This window comes from Xenia sp. Carnegie-2017, unplaced genomic scaffold (assembly GCF_021976095.1).
Source record: "Xenia sp. Carnegie-2017 unplaced genomic scaffold, XeniaSp_v1 HiC_scaffold_16, whole genome shotgun sequence".
NCBI lineage: Eukaryota > Metazoa > Cnidaria > Anthozoa > Malacalcyonacea > Xeniidae > Xenia > Xenia sp. Carnegie-2017.
Genome location: NW_025813469.1, coordinates 8,384,438 through 8,410,526, shown reverse-complemented (window position 1 = coordinate 8,410,526; position 26,089 = coordinate 8,384,438). Strand labels below are relative to the sequence as shown.

At 34.3% G+C, this 26,089-nt stretch overlaps 2 protein-coding genes and 1 long non-coding RNA gene across 5 annotated transcripts; 1 reads left to right on the top strand and 2 right to left on the bottom strand.

Annotated features, from left to right (window-relative positions):
• Positions 1-3,892: 3,892 nt before the first annotated feature.
• Positions 3,893-16,923, bottom strand: LOC124436369 (NLR family CARD domain-containing protein 3-like). The gene is made up of 3 exons (XM_046986286.1): positions 16,915-16,923; positions 6,299-6,304; positions 3,893-5,945 (listed from the first exon to the last, which is right to left on the bottom strand). Exon 3 carries the CDS (start codon positions 5,884-5,886, stop codon positions 4,498-4,500), a length of 1,389 nt encoding a protein of 462 aa, XP_046842242.1. The 5' UTR covers positions 5,887-5,945; positions 6,299-6,304; positions 16,915-16,923; the 3' UTR covers positions 3,893-4,497.
• Positions 16,924-23,415: 6,492 nt separating this feature from the next.
• Positions 23,416-23,889, bottom strand: LOC124435974 (putative nuclease HARBI1). Its single transcript, XM_046985905.1, has one exon. The coding sequence runs from the start codon at positions 23,887-23,889 to the stop codon at positions 23,416-23,418; it is 474 nt and encodes a 157-aa protein (XP_046841861.1).
• A 1,464-nt stretch (positions 23,890-25,353) lies between these two features.
• LOC124436370 lies at positions 25,354-26,074 on the top strand. 3 transcript variants are annotated; one of them, XR_006945335.1, is made up of 3 exons: positions 25,354-25,549; positions 25,630-25,741; positions 25,985-26,074. It is a non-coding gene; the product is annotated as an uncharacterized LOC124436370 (long non-coding RNA). The 3 variants fall into 3 exon arrangements; XR_006945336.1 differs by having other exon boundaries at positions 25,360-25,382; XR_006945334.1 differs by lacking the exon at positions 25,354-25,549 and having other exon boundaries at positions 25,563-25,741.
• The last annotated feature ends 15 nt before the right edge of the window (positions 26,075-26,089 follow it).

Genomic DNA, 26,089 nt, shown 5'->3' with positions numbered 1-26,089 from the left:
TTAACCTCACTTGAGCTTCCATGCTCTACTACCTGCTAACCTGCCAGAGCACCGAAGGGAATTATGAAATCCCTATCCTCTGTTGAGTCCTTAGATACCTCAAGTAAGAGTAAAGGAGAGCTGTTTGTTCAAACACAACAGTTCTGTATCTTGGTCTGTCTTCAGTTTTGAAAAGATGTATTGATATTATCCGGATTGTGGACAACACAGGCTCAAACTTTTATTTAATCGTGTTATTCAACTCCGCTTGCATACTACTAGGGTTGAAAAGAAATTCATATTCTATTCTGCCATGAAGGTGACATAAGAACTGGAGAATCATTTCAGCCTAACCATTTTGTCCTCTTCTTTTCATGTGCACACTAGTGAAAGTCTGCTGACATTACACAAGCCACAACGTCAGCAAAAAAACGTAAGATGCCTTCCTTATTTTCCAAGAAGGTGGCAAAATTTCCTTCTGGTAATATTCCAATTATTTCTAACTTTTTTACTGCATCAGAAAAACAACCATCCAAGTTATTTGAAAAAAAGCCCAATGAAACTTTTTCTTCTGCCAAACAAGTTCCTTCTTATATCACGTTGAAACAACCAATTAAGTCCTCCGCTAGTCAATCTTGTCCAGAAAAGAAGTATCATTCTGTGCATAATTTTGATGTTGCAACTTACCAGGATAAAGTTAAAGGCTTAGATGCTTCTGGTGTTCTTCAATTGATTAAAAATGTTTTCAGGCCTGATGAGAATTTTTCCTTTCCTAAAACCGGTGGTCGGAGCTTTAGATATGACTGGCTAAAAAAATATGACTGGCTATGCTACTCCCCATCAAAAGATGGTGCATTTTGTTTGTCATGCGTGCTTTTTGGTCATCACTTCCCTGGTAAAGCTTCTAAGATTACAAATTTGTTTTCTAAACCGGTTTCACGCTGGAATGATGCTGCATTTACCTTTAAACGCCATGATGAAGGAGAAGTGAGGTTGCATGCCCAAACAAATCCAATTTTATTTGCCTTACTTGCTCAAATGTCAGGGTCTGCGCAACCAATAGAGCTCATGTTAGAAAGAAATCTTAAAAAGGAAATCGATCAGAACAAATGTAAGTTGTCTTCTATTGCTGATTGCATTCTTTTTTGTGGTCGTTTAGGTTTGCCTTTGCGTGGCCACCGTGATGATGCTAAATATCATCCAGAGGTTGGTCAGTATTCTACTGGGGTGTTGGAAATTTTGTGGAGACACTAAATTTTAAAGTTCGTTCAGGGGATGGTGTTTTAAGGGATCACTTAACATCTTGTGGGAAAAATAGAAGTTACATCTCTAAGACCAGCCAGAATAAAATGATCAAGTACTTTGGAGAGGTTATTACGGAGTATTACAAACGAATCTATAAGATTCCTTTAATTGACCATCTTCTCTCGTCTTTGGATGCGCGATTTGACACGGAAATTGTAAATGTTTATTAAGGACTAAGTATTGTTCCAACAAAAATGTTTTCTCTTATAAAAAATGGGATTGACTGGGGACATAAATTTAAGATTGTTTCAAAATTTTATGTTGCTGATTTACCCAATCAGTTAGGTTTAGATGCAGAGTTGTTATTATGGCAATCCTTCTGGGAACATCGTAAAGGTCCTTATCCATGTAATGTAGCTACAACTTTAAAAGCTATAAATTTTGATGGTTTTCAAAATATAAAGGTCATACTTCAAATATTAGGAACCCTTCCCATAACTTCATGCGAATGTGAACGTTCGATTTCAGCGCTGCGAATTCTTAAAGATTATAAGCGGAGTACTATGGTTGAGGAACGGTTAAATGGTCTTGCTCTAATTAAAATTCGTCAGGAAATTCTTCCAGATGTGCAACGCGTAATTGATAAATTTTCTGTTGGCAACACTAGATTTAAATTTAATTGAAATCATGAGAATTTTTTAAATTTTGTCTTTCTACATCTAAATTCTTTTTTAGTTTATAGATAAAATTGTTGATGTACCTATGTTTAAAGGACATGCATTTAATTCTATGCAATAACCACATTGCTGCCTTCGGCTCTTTGAAGGGCTGTCCATGTCGGATGATGCTTTGAAATTTGGGGCATCATCCTAGGCATGCTGAAGAGCCCTGATATTGGGCGAAACAGTCTGTCATCATCTGATTAAAGGGAATTCATCTTAGTTTTCGCATTTTTATGATCGCTAAAGTTTTATAAATCGCTGCATAAGATACAATGTATGATATCATCTATGACGTCATATTTGAGGCCACATATGACGTCATAAATTTTTGACTAACATATGAAAAATCCTAGATCCGCCCCTGCTCTCAATTTCTAAGATATCCCCGCAATGCGTTTCTGACTATACACTTTGGTTTCTTGCAACAGCTAGTTTTCTATTCACAGTATTTTGACATGAATGTGGCTGCGTCGTCAAATGTGCTACGAAAATGAAACACATGGTTCGTATGTTTTGGTGTCATAATCATATCATTTAAGAGGATAAAATAAGTCGTCAAATATTTACGACATTCCTAAAGAATACTTTGCAAAATCGTCTCGATAGAAAATGCATTTCCTATAATACGAAGGCCCACAAGTTCTTTGTGGTTCGTTCTTTAACCTTTCAAACAAGTTATTAGCTGATCAAAAGCTTGATCTGTCAACGTCAAGTCATAAATTGCTCAACCTCATATTTAACTTGGACAAGAGGATTTGGAACAGTTAAAATAATGTTGACAGTAGCCGCTAAAGAAATCTTCTTGACATGACCGTAAGAAATGTCTTATGTGTAAGATTTTTGTAGACACATACTTGCATCTATGACTATATTGATATAGAACTTATCTCGTGCTAGTGACTATATGTATATGTATGAGTATCATTATGATAACATCCTAGAAATTTTACATTTTATCTCTTTGTATCTACACTTGTACGCCATATTTATACGATTATGATTTTTTTGCTTGTTGCATTCTCTGCTACTAGTATTTTTTTTATTTCCTAATCTATTTGGTTGTTTGAGGGATGGCTCTGTCTGTGAAAATTGAAATGGACCACAAAATATATAATTTAAAAAAAAAAGAAATAGATCACTTGCGAATGCACGTGGACAACTACAAGGTGGAATGTGAAGAGCAAGAGGTACCGAACATAATCTTTCTTTATCATTACTTAGATGATTGTAAAATAAAGAAAGATTTATTAATAACGTTTTGTCTTTAACTTAAGACATCTTCAGATTATTTGAGATAAATTATATCCATGAGGTTTTAAATACAAGCATATATTACAGGGTGTTAAATTACATGTGAGGTGAGTAGGAAGTTTAGATGACAAAATTAATTAATTCCTCCTCCGACAATTATGACCCTATGATTGACGAAAGCCTTCTTATATCAAAGCTTAAACCCTCTCTTAACACCCAAGGCAACTCAATCCCCCTTAACCTTCTTTAATATACCGCCATTCTCACTTAATTCTGTCATTTAAACTTCCTACTCACCTCACATGTAATTTAACACCCTGTAATATATGCACGTATTTAAAATCGCATGTATATAATTTATCTCAAATAATCTGAAGATGTCTTAAGTTAAAGACGAAACTTTATTAGTAAATCTTTCTTTATTTTACTATTGTGATGGCTTTTTTAAAAGTCTTATGTTGAGCTATTATGTTCATATTAAAAATTCGCTTTCCGCCTAACAAATCTCTGGCCACGATTTTGGATGATTGTCTTCTAAAAGATTCCTTTTGATATAATTGACGTAAAAAGTGGTTAGAAACATGACTAGAAAACCTTGTTTTTATGTATTTTAGTTATTGGATTTGTTCCTCTACAGAAAGAGATAACCAAGCTTCAAATTGAACTTCAAAAAGATGAGAAAATATCGGCAAATCTAAAACACTGTAAATATTTTGATTTTCATATAATATGTACATGCAATAAACATATATTAAAGATAAATGCTTTTGTAGAAAAAGTTCACTGTCAGTCACATTTATGTAGAAATGTATAAAAACCACATTTTAGTAAAATGATGACCTTCAAAGAGGTTTTGTCTTGAACTTTCAACTTTTCTAATACTTTTTATGTCACAAAGTCGTTAGTAAAAATTTTAATTCGAAAGTATTTTTTTCTCAATACATTCATTTGTTCATGTTTATTATTTAGATTTTATAAAATAATCAAATTGTAAGAAAATCGTTGAAGTTTATCATTGTTTGTTACAGTTTTTACTGTTTTCAGTAAATGTTGTAAGGTTAACAAAACAATTAAATAATTGAACAATATTAAAAATAACCCAAATAAATTAACAATATATGTTTACAAATCAAACTATACTTTTACTCTAAACAATGAATTAACATATAGCTAAGTAGACATAATTCAAAGTTGTTTTTAAATCAAGGAACGTTTATTTGCAAGGAAAGTCCCAAAATGTATGAATTTTTTGCATAGGTTTTTCATAGAACATAGGAAAGTTTAAATAATATACTTTAAATCAGGAAGTGGAATGCTTATAGGTATCTATTAATGGGTTCCATATCAAATCCGATTCAAAGTACTGTTCACACTTCCTACTTTTCAACACTTCACTAAGATATTTAGCACCTTCCTTACTTATATTGTCACCCGTTATATACACTTCAGCAAGATTACAACTCGTACTTTTAAAAGCTTCACCAAGATATTTAGCACCTTCATCGCCTATATTGCTGCAAATCATTGCCAACTTAGTAAGTTTACAATTCTCACTTTTCAAAGCTTCACTGAAATATTCAGCACCTTCATCACCTATTTTGTTATAATCAAGATACAATTCAGTAAGTTTACAATTCTCATTTTTTAATGCCTCACTAAGATATTTAGCACTTTTATCACCTATGTGTCTGAAACTCATTACCAAATTAGTAATCACACAATTCTTACTTTTTAATGCTTCACTAAGATATCTAACACCTTCATCACCTATAGTAAGGCAACACATTACTAACTTAGTAAGTTTACAATTCTCACTTTTCAATGCTTCACTAAAATATTTAGCACCTTCATCACCTATATTGCTGACACTCATTACCAACCTAGTAAGTTTACAATTCTCACTTTTTAATGCTTCACTAAGATATTTAGCAACTTCATTACTTATCGTGAATACTCTCGTTACCAACTTAGTAAGTTTACAATTCTCACTTTTCAATGCTTCACTAAGCGATTTAGCACCTTCATCACCTATATTGTTATAGTCAAGATACAATTCAGTAAGTTTACAATTCTCACTTTTCAATGCATCACTAAGATATTTAGCATCTCCATCGTCTATATTCCGGGCAGTTCCTACCAACTTAGTAAGTTTACAATTCTCACTTTTCAATGCTTCATTAAGATATTTAGCACCTTCTTCACGCATATTACAGCCACTCATTGACATTTCAGTAACCTTACAATTCACACTTTTCAATGCTTCACTAAGATATTTAACACCTTTGTCACCTAAATCATTATCTATAAAATACAAATTAGTAAGCTTACAATTGTTACTTTTCAATGTTTCACTAAGATATTTAGCACCTTCATCACCTATATTGCTGCGATTCATTACCAACTTAGTAAGTTTATAATTCTCACTTTTCAAAGCTACACTTAGATGCTTCCAAAAATAATTGCTTAAAGCATTTTTCTTGTATGGAGAGGGAGAATTTATTGGGAAACCCTTTACTGGAAGACAGCTGTGATAATCAAAAAACTTGCAATGGTTAAAAGAAAGACCTGTTATGTGTTCACATTCACAAAGAAATTCAAACAATGCGTTTGAATCAACAGGCGTAAAAGAAACTCCATCAATCCTTGTTTCTTGAGAAAACTCCTCTGACTCCGTGCATGCTGACCTCATGACATCTTTGTCCTGCAACTCGTATAGGCACTTAACTCCAAGAAAACCAAGGACTTTATCTCCAGTGAGGGAAAATATGTTTGAAATCCAATCTTTAAATCTACAAATTTATAACACAAATATTATTTTTAAGCCGGTTTTTTATGTTCAAGAAAAGGTCGTAGGCTATGTAGCTAATGTTGCATGAGATGAATTTGATTTGTTTATGCAATAATTTAAGGCCGTTTTAGACAACCAAATTTACATCTGCTAAATGCATTGGGAATAGAAATGATGAAAAAAAAATCTCATTTTCTTTTGTTCGAAATTCACGGCCTAAAAATCTGAAGCAATCATTTAGTAAACAAGTTAAGGATTAAAGTAGCCAGTGAAGTTTTAAAATGCAAATTTTGTTCAACACTAGGCATGTTACATGTACCTTTATTTTTTAAAAAAATGTTTTCAGTGTTTTCTATTAAAATCATCAACACCAATTCCTAATTCTTTTCTTAAAATCAAAGAAGCTCTTCGCATCAATGATATTAAAGCTGATCTAAATGCTCAAATTTACCACTGGCTATAGACCTCCTTTTTATCACATTTTAATTGAATAATTTAATAAATGTAATTAAATAAAGATCCCATTCTTAATACTAACCAATCTGCAATAACGATGAGATTTTCATACTGTCAAAACGTGTTTTCTTTAAAAAAACAGTTTTCCTTATTAAATGTAATTTAGGTATGCTGCTACTTAGAATTTAATGCATGAAGTGCAATAAAAATATAGTATGAAAGAATATCATAGTTATTTTTTTGTAAAAATTATTTGACAATTCCTTTTGTAAATATGATAGGTGGATTTCCAACAGTAGCTAAGTAAATTAAAAAACTCCGAGCATTCAAAATAAATGTTTAGTTCTCAAGGTAACGTTTATAAATTCCAAATTACTTTTTAATGTAAAAGTCAATATACTTTTTTCAATAGACCATACGAACGATATGTTATGATTATTTTTATTCAATATTCATTATTTATTTTACAACTATTGAGCAGTGTATTTAGCAGACGTTGACATCTGAAGATTAGTCTGCCAAAATGCATCGTGTCGTATAGTTTCATAAAATTTTTGATAGAACTATTGGGTTAGTGCTCTTTACTTAAAACAGTTCTTTTAAGAAGTATTAACTTATTGCTTTTATCATTCACCATAAAATTTTCTATCTTTAAAACGAGTTTCAAACTTGTCACCACGCTAAAGTCTCTGTTTTACTATTAAACTAATATGTACAATTATTTAACCTATCTTCTGCAAAAGCATGGGCACAACTAATGGCTAATTGACAGAGACCCACCATAGTTGTGTTATGCCACTGAACTTAATCTCCCCACAAAATCAGACAATATTTTATCAACAGTTACATAGACTCAAAGATTTTGTTGTGATCTTGATGGATCAAGAGTTAGGGGGTGAGGGCGTTTTTGACTCTACCCACAATATCAATTATTTAGAAATGCCAAAACTCTTTTTTGCGAAAACATGTATGTGAGCGTGCGTGAGAGAGAGAAAAAAGATAATATGACTGAAGTTAGCCATTTACTATATTTTGTGAAATTTAGAATTGGTGTATACAGCATGATAAGTTTGTATCTGGAACACACACAGCGGGCAATGAGAATGGAGCGGCAAATGAACAGTCTAGAAAGCCTTTGAACGACACTGAATGGGCTATAGCAAAAATCTCATATGAGCAAGGCTAAATGTAGAAATCTAGTAATTTAACAATTCTCCTCTAAATTTATTTAAAGAATGCGAAACCTTTTAGATCCTATCATCTGGTCCTGAGGCTTTTAACGTATTTAAAATTGGTTGGAAACCATATTTATTTTATGATTTCCCTCAACTTAACAATATACCTATAGTTTTACAAAAAATTCTCGAGGAGAAGACCACAAGATTGATAGTAGTTTGGAGATGGTCTGCGCAACTTTAGGGGCCATACATATTATGTAATGCGTGTGGGATATCAAGCAACGTTAATTAGTTGTTTGCAACAATAAAAACATTGTAATCACTCTAAGAAAACCACACTTCATTCTCTTAGCCCGAACTTAACCATGCTGATGTATCATATTTTCGGGGATCCTTTGAGAGATTTTAAGAAGGAGTTCTATCCATTATCTTGTCCTCCCAGAGAACAAGCAAAGAGAAACAGTACGCACCGTATCTCAAAAAGTAGCTCTGGCCATTTAATACAAAGATGTTGGATTTAATTTTGGCAGCTGCGAAGAACGAGTAATTTTTTCGGTTTTATTTTCAACAAGAACGTCACTGAATATATAGTGCTGAATAAATAACTCGCAGTGCATTATTATATGTCTTCACATTGCAAAACAAATGAAATATTTCGTAGTAAATTCAGAACTTTGAGCTTCACAGGACAGGAAACTTTTTCCGGTCGCTCTCATCGAAGAGTACCTCGAACGAATAGTACACTTACGAGGCCCTCAAAATAGAATTTTTGTTAGTTACTAGAAAACCATGATAACGTTTCTACATATACTGCCTGTTGGAATAAACTCATAGATGTATCTATATTTACTGCCCACAGCACAGCAGCCACAACATTTAGTCCGGTCATTATAAGGTTTAACCCTCCACAAATTTCAACAAAATGTGATTCAATGTTCTTTACCTCAGAAGATCATCTGAAGCAACATATTAAAAGTCCTATTAAATCCTATCGCTGGAAAAGCTCCAAAATTGCCTTTTTTGTACGTAGAAAAATCAAGGAACATTCGCATTAGAAATGACTTTTATGGCTAATATTGCCCATTTCACAACTAAATTTGGGAATGTTTTTTTATAAAATGGTTTTCGCTTCAAAAAATTGAGGAGGATACGCGTATTATACCTGTATAAATTGATTGAACTTTTGATTTTTGAAATCTTTATAAATTTTTATCTTAAATTGTTATTTAATGAATTCAAATACTATTGTAAATATAAAGAATACAAACGTAATAAACATCAATTCAATGTTCAAAACTCATCGTCGTTGTCGCTTGTCTGGTTAGAGGCATCATCAGACAAATCAGCGCAGCTTGAGCATTTACAGTGTCCACAAATAACTGAACATAGTAATCCGTGCTTTCGGCACGAGCATCTGAGTCACATCCACTTTTTCAGTTACAGCGTATGATCTTTAAAAGGCTGTCCGCTGCTGCTGGAAAATTAGTCATTAGTGGAGTCAGTGTGGTTGTCTCTCAGCTTCCAACCCCATTCTTCAGCATCAACTTTGCTTCCTCGCAAAAACTGTACTTGAAAAACACGCGGTAGCTGTGATATTTTGTAGATGCAGACGTCAGAGGAAGGTTTTTTCTGCTCGATTTTTCTCGATTTATGAGCTAGCTTTTCTTGGTAACGTATATATCGTAGATGGTCTATACTCTGTCCTACTTTTCCATTGTATAGTATGACGAGTACATGAAAATGTCAAAGCAATCAAATTCAACGTATAAAATAAGAAAATATAGGAGGTCTATGTCATCTCAAACAACTCTGGTAGATTTGGATTTAGCAGACTCAACTTTTTTTTTGCACACTTAGTAAATCAGCGTCACCATTTTCATGATGCGTCTTGCAACCATGTTCTCTTCGAAAGCAACTTTAAGAAATATCTGCTTGTTTTTATGTTTTAATAGGTAGAGATCTTTTTTGAGACAAATCCTCATTTCTTCAGTTAAAGATACCATTGGAGCTGTCTTTCTTAACGACCTTTTCATCTGCGTCATCTGCTTGGTAGATGTGCTGTGTATACCAGTCAAATACAATAATGACTTTTCCATATTTTTTGCTACGTAATGACATTATAAGAGACTTACTTCTCTCTAGGTTGCAGACCCTGGAGATGGCCAATATAGTCTGTGCAAAAGTGCTCCCCTGTCTAAAACATATTGCCAGTCTTTTTCACTGCCTGGGCTTTCGACTTGGGTTTCATGAGAAAGTCTAGACCAAATGGCATCAGAGAAAACTGGCTTGTTAGGTTGCAATAGCATCAAAGAAGAATCAAAAAAGGACGAAAGACACGTACACAGTTCATAGCGAAAGAGTGATAGGAGATCGACTTGCACCTGCATATCACATATATTTACAGCAGATTTTGTTGTTAAATTTACATCATGTTTTTTTCTTTTGATTTGGTACTCGAAAGGCGACCTATCCTTTCTTGAAGAAAGAATCTTTTCTCTTACAGTCTTTCCCTTTGTCCATTGACTCCAATTATGATATTTAATTTATAATTGTGGGTCTTGAAAAAATGGGTTGTGCTCTTGAAGGACAGTAAAGATTTTTAGAGTATTCTTTTTCTCTCTCTTTTTTCTTGCATGAGTAACATCTTTATCTTGTTCACCAGAGCTATAGTTTACATCTGTGCTCTCTTGCATTAACCGACTGACTTCAGCAGTAGCAGGCATCGCCAGAAGCCATGTAAGCCATTGATGCTCGGTCATACCTCTCCCCCTCGTTAAAACACTGTTGGTCTTTAAATTATGCATCAACACTTATTTGATGATAAGATATGTCGGAGACCTGCCTAGTATTTATTACTTCGTCTGGCAACATGGAGCCCTGAATTAAAGCTTCCGTACTCTTTGGGTTTATCTTGCTTTGGATAATTTATTGATTAAAGATATAAACTTGCATATTTAACGTACAGATTGTGCAAAGGTACAGAAAAAAGGGAAGCATCTTGCTGATATAGTTTAATTGCAGATGCCACTTGCCTAATCACTCTGCTGAGATGAAAGCCCTAAGAATTTCCAACTATTTCCATATATTGTAGCCATAATGCTGAGGTACGTCTGCGCTCTTTGTGTATTATTTTAGTTCTGATTACATCTTGTGCAGAATCGATCCACAGTTGACTCGATTTCACTTCTTCTTATGAAATCTTTTGTCCAGTAGTACCTCCAAAAGAGAACGTGCTTCTGATAAAACTTTGCAGCTGTTTTCAAAGTATAACTTAATGAAGGTAAAACACGGCATCTTACTTTTAACGTTTCATACCAATCGAAAATTTCTATTTCACATTGATTTTCATGCTCTGAGCAGGAAATTTTGAATCAAATCTTGCATAAATTATTTCGCTTTTAGTGCTTATTGCGTTGTTATCTAAGAAGCCAAGAAACCTTTCCAATAAAATTTTGCAAGCAAACCAGTATTGCTTAATTCAAAACAGAATTTGCATCTATACCTCTTGTCTTTTTATATTTAATAAATGGATATTTTGTACCGTGTTTCTGAGCATGTTCTGCAATGAATTTAAGAGTTGAGTAAATGCATATTTTGTTATTTGGTTCCAGGTCTATCATTGGCAGAGAAAACACGGAGGATTTCTTAGATTATATTCACTAGCATTGAAGACTGCATCATACCTGACCAATTTGTACGGGCATCTAGGTTAAAATACAAAGACATCTTACAGAGGAGAGTGATATCTGAACATGTGTCTGGAATCCCTCTATTATCAATGATTTTGTATTGCAAGTTAAAGGAACTTGTCCGGCTGCTGAAATCTCAACTGTGTTAATTGATTTTCTCTGTGACTGGATGGACATGACTTGTTCCTGGTGTAACAAATACAACTATTCCTTTAGCATGAAAACAGTCCCTACCATCTAAGACTCTAACATTGTTATCAGCATTGTCTGCGGAATACTGAAAAACTCTCCATTAAAAGATGGAGCATCAATATCTGTGGTTCGATCAACTGATTCATTCTGGCTGAAAGATTGCACCTCATTGTACGACAAACAAAAGCCCATTGAATGTAGGCAATCTATCCGGAATCAGGGTGCAAATTTGTGGTGTAACTTACTGGACAACTAGCCCTATTTGAAGCAGTGCCATATCGCACAAATAAAATTATCCATATTTAGGTGATCATTCTACAAACAGTATATCATACCTCGAAGTATTACACAAGCCAATGTTTTCAATTTAATGCAAAAGTATATACACTCGATTAAACATCAGCATCCAACAGGAATATTTAAATTACAAAAGAATTATAGTTAACTTTTTCATGATTTAAGGACAAAAATGGTTGCAAACTCTTCGCCAGTCAAATAAAAATACCTTACCTTTTCAAAGAATATATGTGAAAGAAATATTTCTTCTTGTTTGTATGATTTGAAACATTTTGTTTCATGTACGAAGCGGAAACTAATGATGTTTACGTCTGGAAAATCAACATTTGACAGGCACTCCCGAGATTATACGTTTCAACTAAAAAATCTTGTTAAACCAGGAGAAACGTAGAATGAAGAAAGCATTTAAATATTTTTAATGATATATTGCACATGTAATGTTTTGATGTCTTCTGCGTCATAGTGCATGTTGCAACAGTATTAATTGAAACACTTGTGTAACAAAACACATCGTTTCTTATCCAATATTTTAACATCAAAACAACTTAATTTATATATTTCACATATAACATAAATTCAAACAAACTACTTCCAAAATACATCATCGTTTCTTTCAATTTGATTTGTTTCAATAAACCTCGTAAGTCTTTTTTGCCATTTCTTTGAGCATGCTGGTATTTTATTTTTTCACATCGGCATAGAAAATCCTAAATTTAGGATATTCTGAAAGTTGGATTTCTTAGGACTTTTCATACAGGGGCAGATCTACGATTTTAAACACAGCAGACAAATTTTATGGCGTCAGACATATGACGTCATAAAACAGACGTCATATCATATTAAATTGATTAAGTAACGCACATTACGTATGCAGGTCTGCACTGTCCTTCTGACCTTAGTGGTTTAACAGACTATATGTAAAAACATGCTGGAATAGTAAACACTAGAGCTAACCTAATATGCAATACTTCGATTTGCAAATGAAACATACAGTAAGCTGATATGGATAGCCGATTGTATGAATACCTTTTTCAAAAGAAAAAGGCGATTTGTAAAAATGAAATGTGGTTTCTTACAACATTCCATGAAATTATAACCACATAACTTACAACTACCACATAATGATTGCTCTCCAAATACTCAATATGTTGTGATAGTTCATGCAGTTTTGAATAAAATAAAGTACTATAAAGAGCTTTAAGTGATTTTTGATTGGATTTAGTGCAATGTATTAAATTCTGAAAATTTATTTGCATCGATTTTCATGTTTTTGAATTATTTTTTAAGATGTTCTTCCCTTTTCTAAATCACAACTGATGTTGGTACATACTGAAGGTTAAAATGAAAGTTGCACATTTTACTAATAAAACAGTAAGAGGAGTATTTTTCTACCCAGTTTTTTTATATCAGCTGTCCAACATGCAAGGTCAATATATTTAAGGTTGAATGCTACATAATATTTGATAAGTAATAGATAGTTCACTAATAATTAACAGGAATAAATTCTGAATATATGTAACAAAACCCTACTTTATTAGTGAAGCATATTGCATTGGAAAAATTTAAAGAACAGTCCTTTTGCTACAACAAATTAACCCAAATCTTATCATTTATAATTGATGAAAACAGGCAAGAACGAAAGCATGAACCATACTTTAATGGTTAATAACAAAGCCAAATAACCCCTATTGTGCCTAACCTTAATACATTTACAATTATACTTTATTACTTACAAACATCCAGATTTTAGATAAAACTAGGTAAATATGAGCTGGATTATTACAACTTGCCTCGAAAAAGTCGAAAATGCTGAGTTAATTGGAATATTAATCAAATGGTAGCCGAAACTAAGTAAAGAAATAAGAAAAGCAATTTAGCCAGTCAAGTGATCATTTGATATAGATTTTTAACAATCAAGTAATTCTATTTTACAGACTCCTTGCTTAACTGCTAAACCTCATGAATAAAACACCTTTGTCTATATTATCATATAACAAAATTATGATCTAGAATGTAATTGCATCATTCTTACAATATTTATAACTGCATAACACTAATGAATGATAGAATAAATATCACATATTTTTACTTCAATGTAAGAGCCTCGTCCTGGTCGTCTAGATCGTGATTTGCAACATACCGATTACTTCAAATTAAAAAGCGTGTGCTTAAATTATATCCACATGAAGCATTCAGCAACCCACGCATAATAAGGATTGCCCATGCCATCGGCAGAACACGAAGCGTCAGCTTCAGTGCAATATAGAAAAGGCAACAGTTTTGTTTTACAGATAGAATTTTAACAACACCAGCGACAAACTATACAACATTCTGCAGAAGAGCATGAAGTTATGCCTTGTATAAATACACGCCAACTTTATATAAAACTGCTGCAATTTCTTATACAATGAAATTCCACAAAATCAAAGTAGACGTAGAGTGCCCCTTCCTGTCCAGCAGAACTAAAACTGTGAAATTATCGAACAATATTTAAATCAATAAATACTCTCAATGTTGTTCAACATCTTTCTATTTTTAGTATCTCTGATGATGCCCCTTTTCATTCTCCAACAACCAGCAACAAACTGTATACCAAATTCCATTTTGGATCAGCTTTATTATCATCCAACTGAAATTTTGTTCATCTCATAACAGCATCGTATTGCAGTCTTGAGTTCAGTCAATGACAACAGCGACCAGCAATGAGTTCATTTTAATTTATTGAGGCACTATCACTTATTTTAAACAAATTCTCGGCATCCATCCATCCCAATAAGCAGGAGATTTTGATGAGGATCAACCTTAATTTCCATGTGCAAAGATATGATGCTTCCACAGCAAGACTTTGATTGCTCTATTTATAACCAGTGATAGTCTTTGGAACACCATTCGCAAACACTCTTTAGGTCAGACAAACAATGTCTCCATGGACAGAAAACTTTTGTTCAAGTTATCAATGCTCAATGTACTCCTGTTCTTGTCAAAACTTGTTGACGTATCTTTAATCTGATCTTCAAAAGCCCAAGATTTCCACAGTCCTGTCAAACTTGAAACATCCATATGCATGTTCAGCTGTGGGTCGTGATGTTACTAGAACAATGGCATCAGACAGCGTTTCACCTTCAACTAACTTTTTTATTAGTTTAAATACAGGGTTCTTTGTTTCGTGGAACTCTAAACGACTTAAAAATAATTCATCGAGTCCGTCGATGATAATGACAGTTTGTTTTGGATAAGTGATTATGAATTCGTGAACTTGAGAATAATGTTTATCTTTTAGTCCATCACACCGCTTTAACATTTCTTTGAGAGTAATGTCGCAAGTTTCAAGATCACGACATTTCAATAAAATAACAAGTTTATCTTGCCAAAATTCATCTCGATTATTTTTCCATTCGCATACAAGTTTTTTAGTCAGCATAGTTTTACCAATTCCCGGCCTTCCAATGACTAAAATAGATCTTGGATACGACGTGCTTTGCTCACCTTGGATTGGCTTAAAAATCTCAGTTACTCCTGTTAGTTTTTTTCCATCATTTCTCACTTCAAGGTAAGAATGAAAGATTTCATGTCGATTAAAATTTTCTGGGTAAGCATTCTTTAATTGTCTCTCTTCTTGTATTATGACGTTGACATAAATATTATCAAGATTTCGCCACTCTGTCATCTCACCACCAAAGTTGTCGTGTATTTCAAAGACACTGTTGGAGTAAAGATCGTTTTTATTTTCTTCCAACCACTTTGTTCTTTTGTCTTTATTTTCTTGACACGGTGTTTTATATTCCTCCTTATTTTCTTTCAACGATTTTGCATGTTTGTATTTATTTTCTTTTGGCCATTTAGGTTTTTGAATTACTACAAAATTCAAGTAAACTGTACAAAATTTATCCTCTTTTTTGAAGTACTTATCATTCCAAGTCTTATACGTCAAGTAACACAGCTCCAAAATTGTTAGTGTTATTACAATAAAATCGACAGATAAAACAGCTTTAATTAAGGTTTCACTTTTATCACCGTTGGGATTTTCACAATCAATGGTTGAAATGGTGTGATTTAACAAGGAAATTTCTTTCATAGTTGGACGTCTTTTACAGGTGTAATCGACAGGAAACTTGGCAGAGAAAAGTAATCCAACAAAGACAGACAATATAATGAGGCGAACCACCAAATGAACGATGTAAATGTAAAATGAAGAAAAATTAAATGCAACGTTGTCAGATTGATAAGTTCCTTCGCTATTTTCCACATGTAGAGGTTCACTTTGTTCGTCACTGTTTTCTACTGGACTGTCATTATCATTATGTTCAATTCGACGCTTTACATAATATCCATAGACGATACTCAAAAACAAGACAATGCCGAAATTAAAAATTACCATAAGCAAAACAGCATACTTAAAAGTTAAACCATCTTTGTATTTTCTGAAACATCTTGATTCAATGCTCTTTAAAAGAGAACTTTCTTTCGTCTTTGATATAATCTCATTATGACAAATGAATGAACTATCACCATATAAGTTTAATGAAATACCAGAAACGATAAAGCCAAATATACCAAAGAAAATCAATATTATTCTTCCAAACCAGTTAAAACTGTTCCATGGTATGTATTCAAGACACTTTTCCATTTGTATGCTTAAAAATGTATTATATCGTCACATTAGTTTGAATTCAAAACAAGACGCCAGCTTGCAGATTTACTCCCACTATGAAAATTCTCATAGATTACCATTATTAATTTCTTTAGAAGTCTACTAAGTTTTCACGGTCAGTGATCACTAAAATATTTGCATAGCGGAAGTAAAAAGTCGGGCTGGCTACGCTGCTGCTGGCGTTACCCACAGCTCTAGGTACAAAGTCGCATGCGAAATTCCAGTATTGTATATACCTCATGCAATAATCTACTTCGTGTCTAAATAAATAACTTGTATTAAAATATACAGGAATTTTAGTAGACACATCTGATAGTCATAGCAATAAGTGTTGTTTTGTAACCAAGTAAAGTGTACAATTATGTTTTTCGCTGTCGCGTATAACCAGTTAGAGCACTGGAGGAGGAAGGATATTCATGTACGTGTGCTCTACAATAATAAATTCTTTTACAAAGGTAGTTACGACTCTGCGTTGACACCATAATCAACCTTACGTAACTGTGCCTCGGGCTACTGTTATTGGGTTAAATATGAAATTATTTGCTATTCGTTAATGTAATAGCATAATTTCGAATGCAATTTGGCATAAACATGCACGAGTGAGTTTTTCAATGACTGACATGCTCTTAGCCAATCAGAATTGAAAATATTTTCTTGTATACAATTACTGGAGGAAAAGGCATTAGCATTTTGCTCTTATTTTATGCATCCCATATGACATTTTGCATTTGAAACAAATGAATAAACAAGAATCAGTCACAAAAGCTCCATGCGATGCACATTCGTGTAAAATAATATCATGCATTTGACTTAAGTTTAGCTCAGCTTAGCTCCAATTACCATCTCTCAAAATAATAAAGCTCATTCAGTAAATGGTTTCTGTAATATTTTAGACCAGACTTAAATCACATTTATTATGTTAAATTATATTAAAAGGGTAGGAAAAATGGACGGTATTTTGTTCAACTCGGTTATTTAATCAACAGGTCGAAGATTAAATTTTCAAAGCAGCTCACATAACGCAACACAGCAACAAATGAAAAACTAATTGTACAAACGGAACCTTCAATGTTCTCTAACCTTAGTTGTAGACCATTTGCTCTATACTTCTACGCTTTTTTCGTACTAAGCCGGTTTTCCACTTCCAAATTTTTGCGCCTAAAGCAATAATTTTAGAGTTAAAAAATTTCGTGCGACTGGGTATATTTGTTTTCTACGTGTAAAAATTAACTAGAAATTAAAAATTAAAAAATCAAAAAGTCAAATGCAAAAAATCAATGTAAAATGGCTGAATCAAACAGTAACTAGATTACTACTTACATAACGACAAAGCAAACACAACAATATTTCATGTTTACGTAGTGCGTTGCATTTAACGTTGTATCAATGTCGTATATAAAAATAACGTCGGTCGTTTTTTCTGAACATTAATGTCAATTTGCGTTCGCTGTATCAGCGTTAAAAAAAAATATTTTAATATATAGTTTGATAACGTTATGACGCGCAGGCGACCGATGCGACACAGTTGGCGAAATATGCAATAAAAGAACATAAATCGCTGTAGACGTTAAGAAAATTTGCGGGCTCAGAATACCATTTTGCACGTGTCTTCTATATACTTCATTACAAGTGGCAAGTCGAAATTAGCTATTAAAAATTTTCACGCAAGAAAGAATATATATTTGATACAACACATTCAAGAACAAGCCGATCAACGCTTTCATCGTAAGTACATGCTGTTTTGATTTTATTTGAATAAACACAGAACTTGGGCACGGAATAATTCAACATGTATATTCACGTGTAACACGATTCCGCGATCAATGGTTGTTTTCATTTCTTATTCTTAGCGCAACTTTAACAAGAAACGGTGCTTTGGAGCATGTGCTGCTATATTGTAAGGTGATCAAAGTAAGGTGAAATTTTATTTATTTAGATATTGTAGTTATTGTTGAACAAAGACAATGAGGAACTATGAACGTCTTATAATGCCATTGTCGATTTGCCATTACCGTTGGTTAATTAAAGCACACAATTTATTGTTTTTAGCCACAAATAACACAAGCAACATCTTACTTAAATAATTTGATGTGTTGATAAGCCTAAAAAAGCTTTAAAATCTATATAATCCAAATCGACAAAGGATGGTAGAAATGTTCTTGATGGATTGATGATAAATGCGTAAAACTACGAATTTGTGTGCTACTTTGCTCATTTAGCTTTCTAGGCACTTTGAATGATTTTGACACAGGCAATTAGTTCTCATTACTAAGGGGCCGATTACATGGACTGAGTTGTCCCGGTTAGCCGAGGTGAGACAATTTTACCGATACCGCGTCTCTTTTATAATTACTATTAAAAACAGTATTGTGATTACATGGGAAACGAGTCAACTCGCTTTGCTGGGATATCGGCTGTTGAAAGCCGGGACAACTCGGTTATCCGGGATGAAAATTGTTTCGTTCGCTCATGTAATCACTTTTTCCCGAGTTGCCCCGGGTAAGCGAGTTGAAAGCTATTGTGTCAAGCATGCGCACTTGGTTTAAATTTGCAAAATGGCGGAAAGCTCTATAAACGATAATGCAAAGAAAAGTAAAAAATCTAAAAGATCTGCCACGATCGACATAGATAATCGCTTTCAGTGGACGTTAAAAATGGTTAAGTATTTACTGGAAGGGTTGCTCGAGTACAAATCTCAAATGGAGTATAGAAACTCAGATTTCAATGCGGACAAAGTTAAACAATATGAAGCAGTTAGAATTATTTTGGCCAACAAATATCGTGACGGTTCATTGTTTGGACCGACAGAGATTCCTGCATGTACTGAATAAGACAATAAATATGATTATACAAGGTCATGTGAAAAATTCAAAGCCCAAATTCGACAAGGCTACCTTACTTGTATTAAAATTCGAGTCGTACTCATTTTCGCTCAGCTTTAAATTCGCGCGATTTAATTTCGCGCACTTTGTTGACAATTATTCGCGCAGCTTTAAATTCGCGCAAGTAGTTTTATGTGCTCGTTCTTTTTGGTTTGTTCAAAAGAACTATTAACAATTAACGCATTTATATTGAGCTTTCTTTATTAAGAAATACCTCAATATTCATCAAAAAAGCGATTGGGTGGACTCAAAAATGGCTTCAAAATAAAGCGTGATTTCACTATCCCAACAAGAACTAAAAAATGTAATAAATGATATTGCCTAACAATATACTTTATAAGTCAAACAAAAGTTTAGCTACAGCTCAAATGGATCCTCTTTTCGTTGTGGTTCCTCCAATGCGGCGCTCACACCTGATCGTTGCCAACCTTTGACGACAATGTCCTTGTTCGATTGCATATAATCATAGAACTGCACTATCCATTTTGCGTGAAGTGGTTTGAGCACGCTAATTCTCAAATCATCAGAAACTTTATCAGGTTGAATACCTTTCTCTATTTGGGCTTGGACTTGCTCTGAGTACCATGTTTGCGCTTGGTTTCGAAGGAAAGCTTTGCAAGAGCGATTGACCGTTAAATCTAAGGGCTGCAGGTATGATGTCATATTATTGGGAACAGGTATCATTTTCCCATTATTGTCGGAAATGATCTTCTTTACGGCATCCGTCCAATGTGCTTTAAAAACATCGGCGATCAAAATCCATTGTTTTGTTGCGCGAAAACCAATTTCTTCTCTAATTTGCTTAACATAAGGATAAGAATGCGATTGACTAATTCATAGGGGATAAGAATGCGATTGACTAATTCAATTGCTTTCGTTTCATTTGACCAATGATTTTCCATGTGGGTAACGTGGAATTCTTTTGGAAATCTGAATTTAGGGTGACACCGGTCTGTTTTCCCCTGGTAGTTTAGTTGAATTGGCAGAAACTTTCCCGACGCGGTGACTGAGAATGTTCCAGTAATTTGGCGATAATCGGCGCTATCACTGATCGGCACAAACTTCTCGTTAGTTTTGTCCATTGTATACTTGCTGATGAGGACAAACGGGAGAGGGGTCTGGTCAATGTTTATAATGAGATCGTCGGGAACGTCATAAGCGGTAACCACTTCCTTAATAGAACTATGAAACGTGAAGCGGATTTTTTTTAAGAAGCCAGGTGATACGCGTTGTTTTGCAGTTGTTGCTCTACGTTTACTGAAACCCAATCTTCTGAAAATTGACTGGCACCATGTATAGTGGAATTCTAGGGTTCCTCCGTTTTCTTTCAACAAAGACCCATTATTAGCCAGTACTATCCCCTTCGCTATGGAAATAGCAATGTTGTAATTGACAACACAACCGGCCGTTCTCATGCTCTTGATCATGGCGATAACTTTCTCATCGATGTTCTCGGGTAACAAAGTTTTTGCTCCACGATGTTTTCTTGGCAATTGTTCGAGTTCAGTGCGCTCTTTTCGTTCCTTATTGTACGATTTGACAAGTCCACGAACAGTTGACTCTGGTACGGAATACTTTCTTGCCGCCGGTCTTATTCCATGCACAATTCCCCATTTTGCAATTTCTGCTCGTTGAAAAGCATCATATGCTCCATATTTGCCCCTCCTTTTCTTTGGTTCTGGAGCGTCAAGAAAGAATTGCTGTTTTACTGCATTTTCTTCGGCAGCATTTAATTTGCTGTCAGACGAGGGCGACCGAAATATCGTCTTGGGAAACCTTTTTGAAATATTTTAACAGTGCCATGTGCGTTGATTTCCCGCACAATGTTTTCTGTTGGCAATACTTGAACGGTAGAATATGTGTTGCGGAAACGTTTGACGTATTCGGCAATTAGTTAATAAGGAAGTAAAATCAGTCTGCAAAATAATAATAGAACATCATATCTAACACCTAAAGAAACGTGACTCATCATTGACTATTGTGTTGGAGAAATGGAAAGCATTTGCATCGTGTGCAATGATTTGACAAAATACACTTGTCTAAAATGCAAATCATTTGTTTGTAACCGAGGAATCAAGTGTTCAATCCCTGCATCTGAAAACTATCCTGGATGGAAAAGTGGTTCGACTGTTGCTTTATGTGAAGCGTGCGACGCGAAAGAAAATTACGAATCTGATTGCTTGCTTCAGGAAACCCACGATTCAGAAACGGATGATTCTAATTCAGTGAAACTGAGCCCCGAGGGGACATCGTTTTCTCTGGCTTGCGCATCACGAGGTTTTCATGAATACAGAAAAATCTGGGCTCCAAGAATCAACCAGCAGTTAATAATAAAACCAGAATCAGGAAACCTATTCGACCCATATGCTATTGGTCTGTTTACCAAAATCAGAGGCAAGATTGAACCATTGTCACTGGTCGGACATTTGCCTCGAGAAATTTTCCGATTTTGCAAGTTGTTTTTTGAATATGGGGGCAATATATAAGCATGTGTGTGTGACATCAAATTTCGTCGATCCCCATTACCACAAGGAGGCTTAGAGATTCCTATTACCCTAACAGTCATGCAGAACAATGCAAGTTTTAGGATATACAGCAAAATGCAGGCATTCGTGACGGAATACTACGTACAACCTGAGAATATCCCGACTGAAATTGTACAGGATGAAAATGAAGACATTTTTGATTTTTAATGTTACCAGGACAACTAAAAACATATGTCAATATGTATATGCGTTAATAAAACAACTGATTTGCATAACCAACAATGAATGTCTCATATTACACTCAAAGCTTTTCGCGCGGATTATATTTCGCGCAGTACTAAAATTCGCGCACTCAGCGCTGCGCGAATTCTAGTACTGCGCGAATTTTAATACAAGTAAGGTATACTCGAATTCAAGAAAAAATAAAACATCTGCGACAGAAATTCAGTAATGCTGTTACCTCAGGTACAAGATCAGGCTCAGGAAAAATGGTTATGGAGTTTTATGATGTTATGGTCAAAATATGGGGAGGATCACCTGCAACAGAACCATTGCAATTTGGTGTACAATCAGCAGAAAAAGAAGATGAGGAAGGCTGGGAAATTAATGACTTTAATACAACTTTGTCTGATGAAATTGAAGGATCTTCTCGCATATCTGATAGTTCTCATCATGAATCCATAGCAGAATGCGAGAATACTTTTAGTGAGAAAGAAAAGCATGAAGCAATAAGTGGCAAGAGGAAAATAAATGTGGTACCCACATTGATTGATAACAAACGTAGGCACATGGAACGTCAGTTATCAGCTTCCTAACGCGACAAAATCTTGATGCAAGAATCAAAAGATGAACAACAATTTCGTAAAGAGATATCAAATTCCCTAAAAGAATCCAATTTATTATTTGCAGAGTCTTTGAAGGCAATTAGTGCTTCAATGACTGCTCTTGCTTCTTCAATTCAAAAATCATGTGAATCGTCACAGCACATCAGGCCATCATACCCATCAGATCGAATGCAGTCCACAAATCTTATGCCGCAGTTTCACCAAGGTATTAATACCTCTAATTACATATTTCCACCTGATATGTCTGGCCAATCTTTCTATATTCCCCATGTAGAAAGCAATGGAGAACCCTTGCAACCACATCAACATCAATATTGACTTTTAACATGTTATTGGTTAAAAACATCATATTTGTTTTATTTTTTATGTTGAATTCATACTGAGTAATTCTTTATGTTACATTGTTCTTGTTAGAGTGGAACAAATGTTCTTTGTTTATGAAATAAACATGTATTTGAAGAAAAAAACTGTTGCTTTGAGAATATTAAAAAGACTAGTAAGGCAAATGTGCATTAATATATTGTTTTAGTGTGTCTTTGACTAGTTCTCCTTCCCTGGTGGTACTTGAGTACACTGGATCTGGGCTGTTTTTGTGAGCTATTTCTTCATCTCTGTTCCTAGCTATTTGATCTTGGACAATCTCCTCATCCATGTCTCTATTGTGCATCTCACAAAAATTATGGAGAACAAAACAAGCTAAAATAACTTTTGGTACTGCATCATCCAGTTTAAGGTTTATTTTTCTTGTCAAAATTCACCATCTGGCCTTTAGGCGGCCAAATGCACATTCTACTGGGTTTCTTGCGGCTCTTAGCATGTTGTTAAAAACTACCTCATCATTGCTTAAGCATGATTGGTATTCTTTAATGCAGTTGGGTGTTAAAGGATATGCCAGGTCACCTATGAGGTAGTTAGTTATCTTGTCATGACCAGGTAAAACATGAGTGAAGGTTTGTGGTAATCTTCCCAATTTTAGTTCATTATTTATGAATGAGTTTGAAAATACTTTCGCATCATGGACGCTGCCAGGCCACCTGCAGTCAACATCCATGAATAAGCCATTTGAATCACAAACAGCTTGAACATTAATGGAGAAAAACTGTTTATAATTGAAGTAATCTTGAGAATCAGCCAACGGTCTTTGAATGGGAATGTGTGTATCATCAATGCAGCCAAATGTCTGAGTCATGCCAAACATTGTTTGAAACTCAGCCACTTTTTTGCTCATTTCCACTGCCGTTTGTGGAAGGTGCAGATATATTGGACAAAGATGTATACAAATTGCATTGCAAATAGCTAAAACGATTTTAGAAACTGTACATTGATGAACACCAAAGGCATTCGCCGTCATCCAAATAGAACCAGTGTCTTTTAGGTAATATAAAGTGATAGCGAGTTTTTTTCACGAGAGAGAGACCTATAATTTGGAGTGTTTATTCCTTTAGAAATGTAAGGTCGCAACTCCTCGCACAATTGAAAAAATCGCTCTTTCGACATTCTAAAGTTTCGCTTCCACTCATTATCTGGGGTAACTCCATCAAACATATTCTTCCACCATAAGTCAGTTCTTCCTTTTTTGGTCCATATAGCTCGCTTTTTCCGACTAAGTTTTCTAGCTCTTATGTATCGTGCTTTTTTCTCAGCAACTGATTTTTTTGTGGCATAGTAACTATAAGAAACTTTGTGAACGTATTGCTTGTATGCTGCCCATAAGTAAATGAAACAATAAAATTGAAAAAGTAGACAGGAAACAAGAATGGAGTGATGCGAAAAATTCATTGTTTACAAAATGTTCGCCATATTTTCTCGCAAAAAATTCGAAGTCTCTCCCAGAGCCAGGAGCCCGAGTACCCTAGAGAACTAACCCTGCCGGGACAACTCAGTCCATGTAATCGCTTGAAAAAAGCTAACCCGGATACCCGAGACAACTCACCTTGCCGGGACAACTCGGTCCATGTAATCGGCCCCTAAGAAAGGCCAATTTTTTTGATCTTTAGTGATAAGACCAATTATTTATCGCCAAAATTCAGAAAAGCCTGCGGGTTATTTGCATATTTATTTGGACATTTAACAAATATATTTTCATAATTCATTAATTTTCAAGCCTTAATTTTCAATTGTTTCGACAAAAAATTTGCTAGTTTTTTTGTTTTTTTTGTAACATTAAACTCAAACCTTTTTATAATAAATACGTCTCTGATGATGATTAATATTGTTTAACATGGGGTTATGTGATTATGTGATTTACAAAATGTTTTTGATATAGAATCACGTAGCCCTAAACCTTAAAATAGTTGTAGTTTCTATTGAAAATCACAGCAGTTTTCAAACAGTGATATAATTTTACTAAGAGGTAATTGAATGTTCATTCATAACAATGCATGGTTACTTTATAATACTAGTGTAAGTATCGTTTGTCCAATTATTGCCTTGGCTTTACATTTTGCAGTCCATTAAAGTACTAAACCAAATTCATTGATTTGGCCTGATGCATGTTTATTTGAATGTAAATAGGAAATGAGTACTGGTATGTACCTGAGAAACAGTATTGCAGGCCAGAAAGAGGGGAATTTCAAATGAGCTATGATTTCGAACTCTGCCAATCTGAAATTGTATTTTTATTTGCTTTAGATGTCTACTGATACATATGCAGTTGTAGATTTCCTTGATGAGATGTCAGTTGAAGTTGTTCCCAAAAGTTGGATTAAAGCATGTGATGGTGTAGGGTTTGCTTTGCGTTATTGTTTTTATGCAATATTGTTCAATCATTCATTTTTATTTATGTGCTCGTTACTGCAAGTATGTGCTATGCATATCTACGTTGGAAGATTGATATAAGTCACAAGCACATGCTATAATCTGTAAAGGACAATGGACTCCCATAGAATGTAATATGCATATCTTAAAGATCTTCCTGAGTTTATACGTACAGGTCAATGCAACTAACTTTCATTTAATTACACTTTAGGTTTTGTGTTGCTATTGGTCGAGGACAAACGTCTCAGCTAGGATAAAGAAGCTGGAATTGACAGACAAAAATGGTTGGAAAAAACATAAAGTCAGAATGTTCACATTTGCAGGTTAATATGATGTCTTTTGATTATAGTAGGAATTTTTCATTTAGGTTACATTTGTTTTGGATTTCCAGTTATTTCCATTTTGATTGTAAATAATCATTGCTATGCCTGGTGTAGAAATTTTTTATTTTCAGAATTTTCTATAAACTCGCTGCCAGCTGTTTCATATTTGTGTACTGAAGCCTCAAAAGTGCTATAAACGATTTGATGCTCTGTTTTCTAAATTTAAACCTTTCTTTTACTTAGACAACTTTAAAAGTGCCCAAAAGTTCGCTAGAAGAGCCATTGCCACTTCAAACATTGAATCAGATGATGAGTCAATCAACGACAAGCCACGAAAACGTCCTCGTC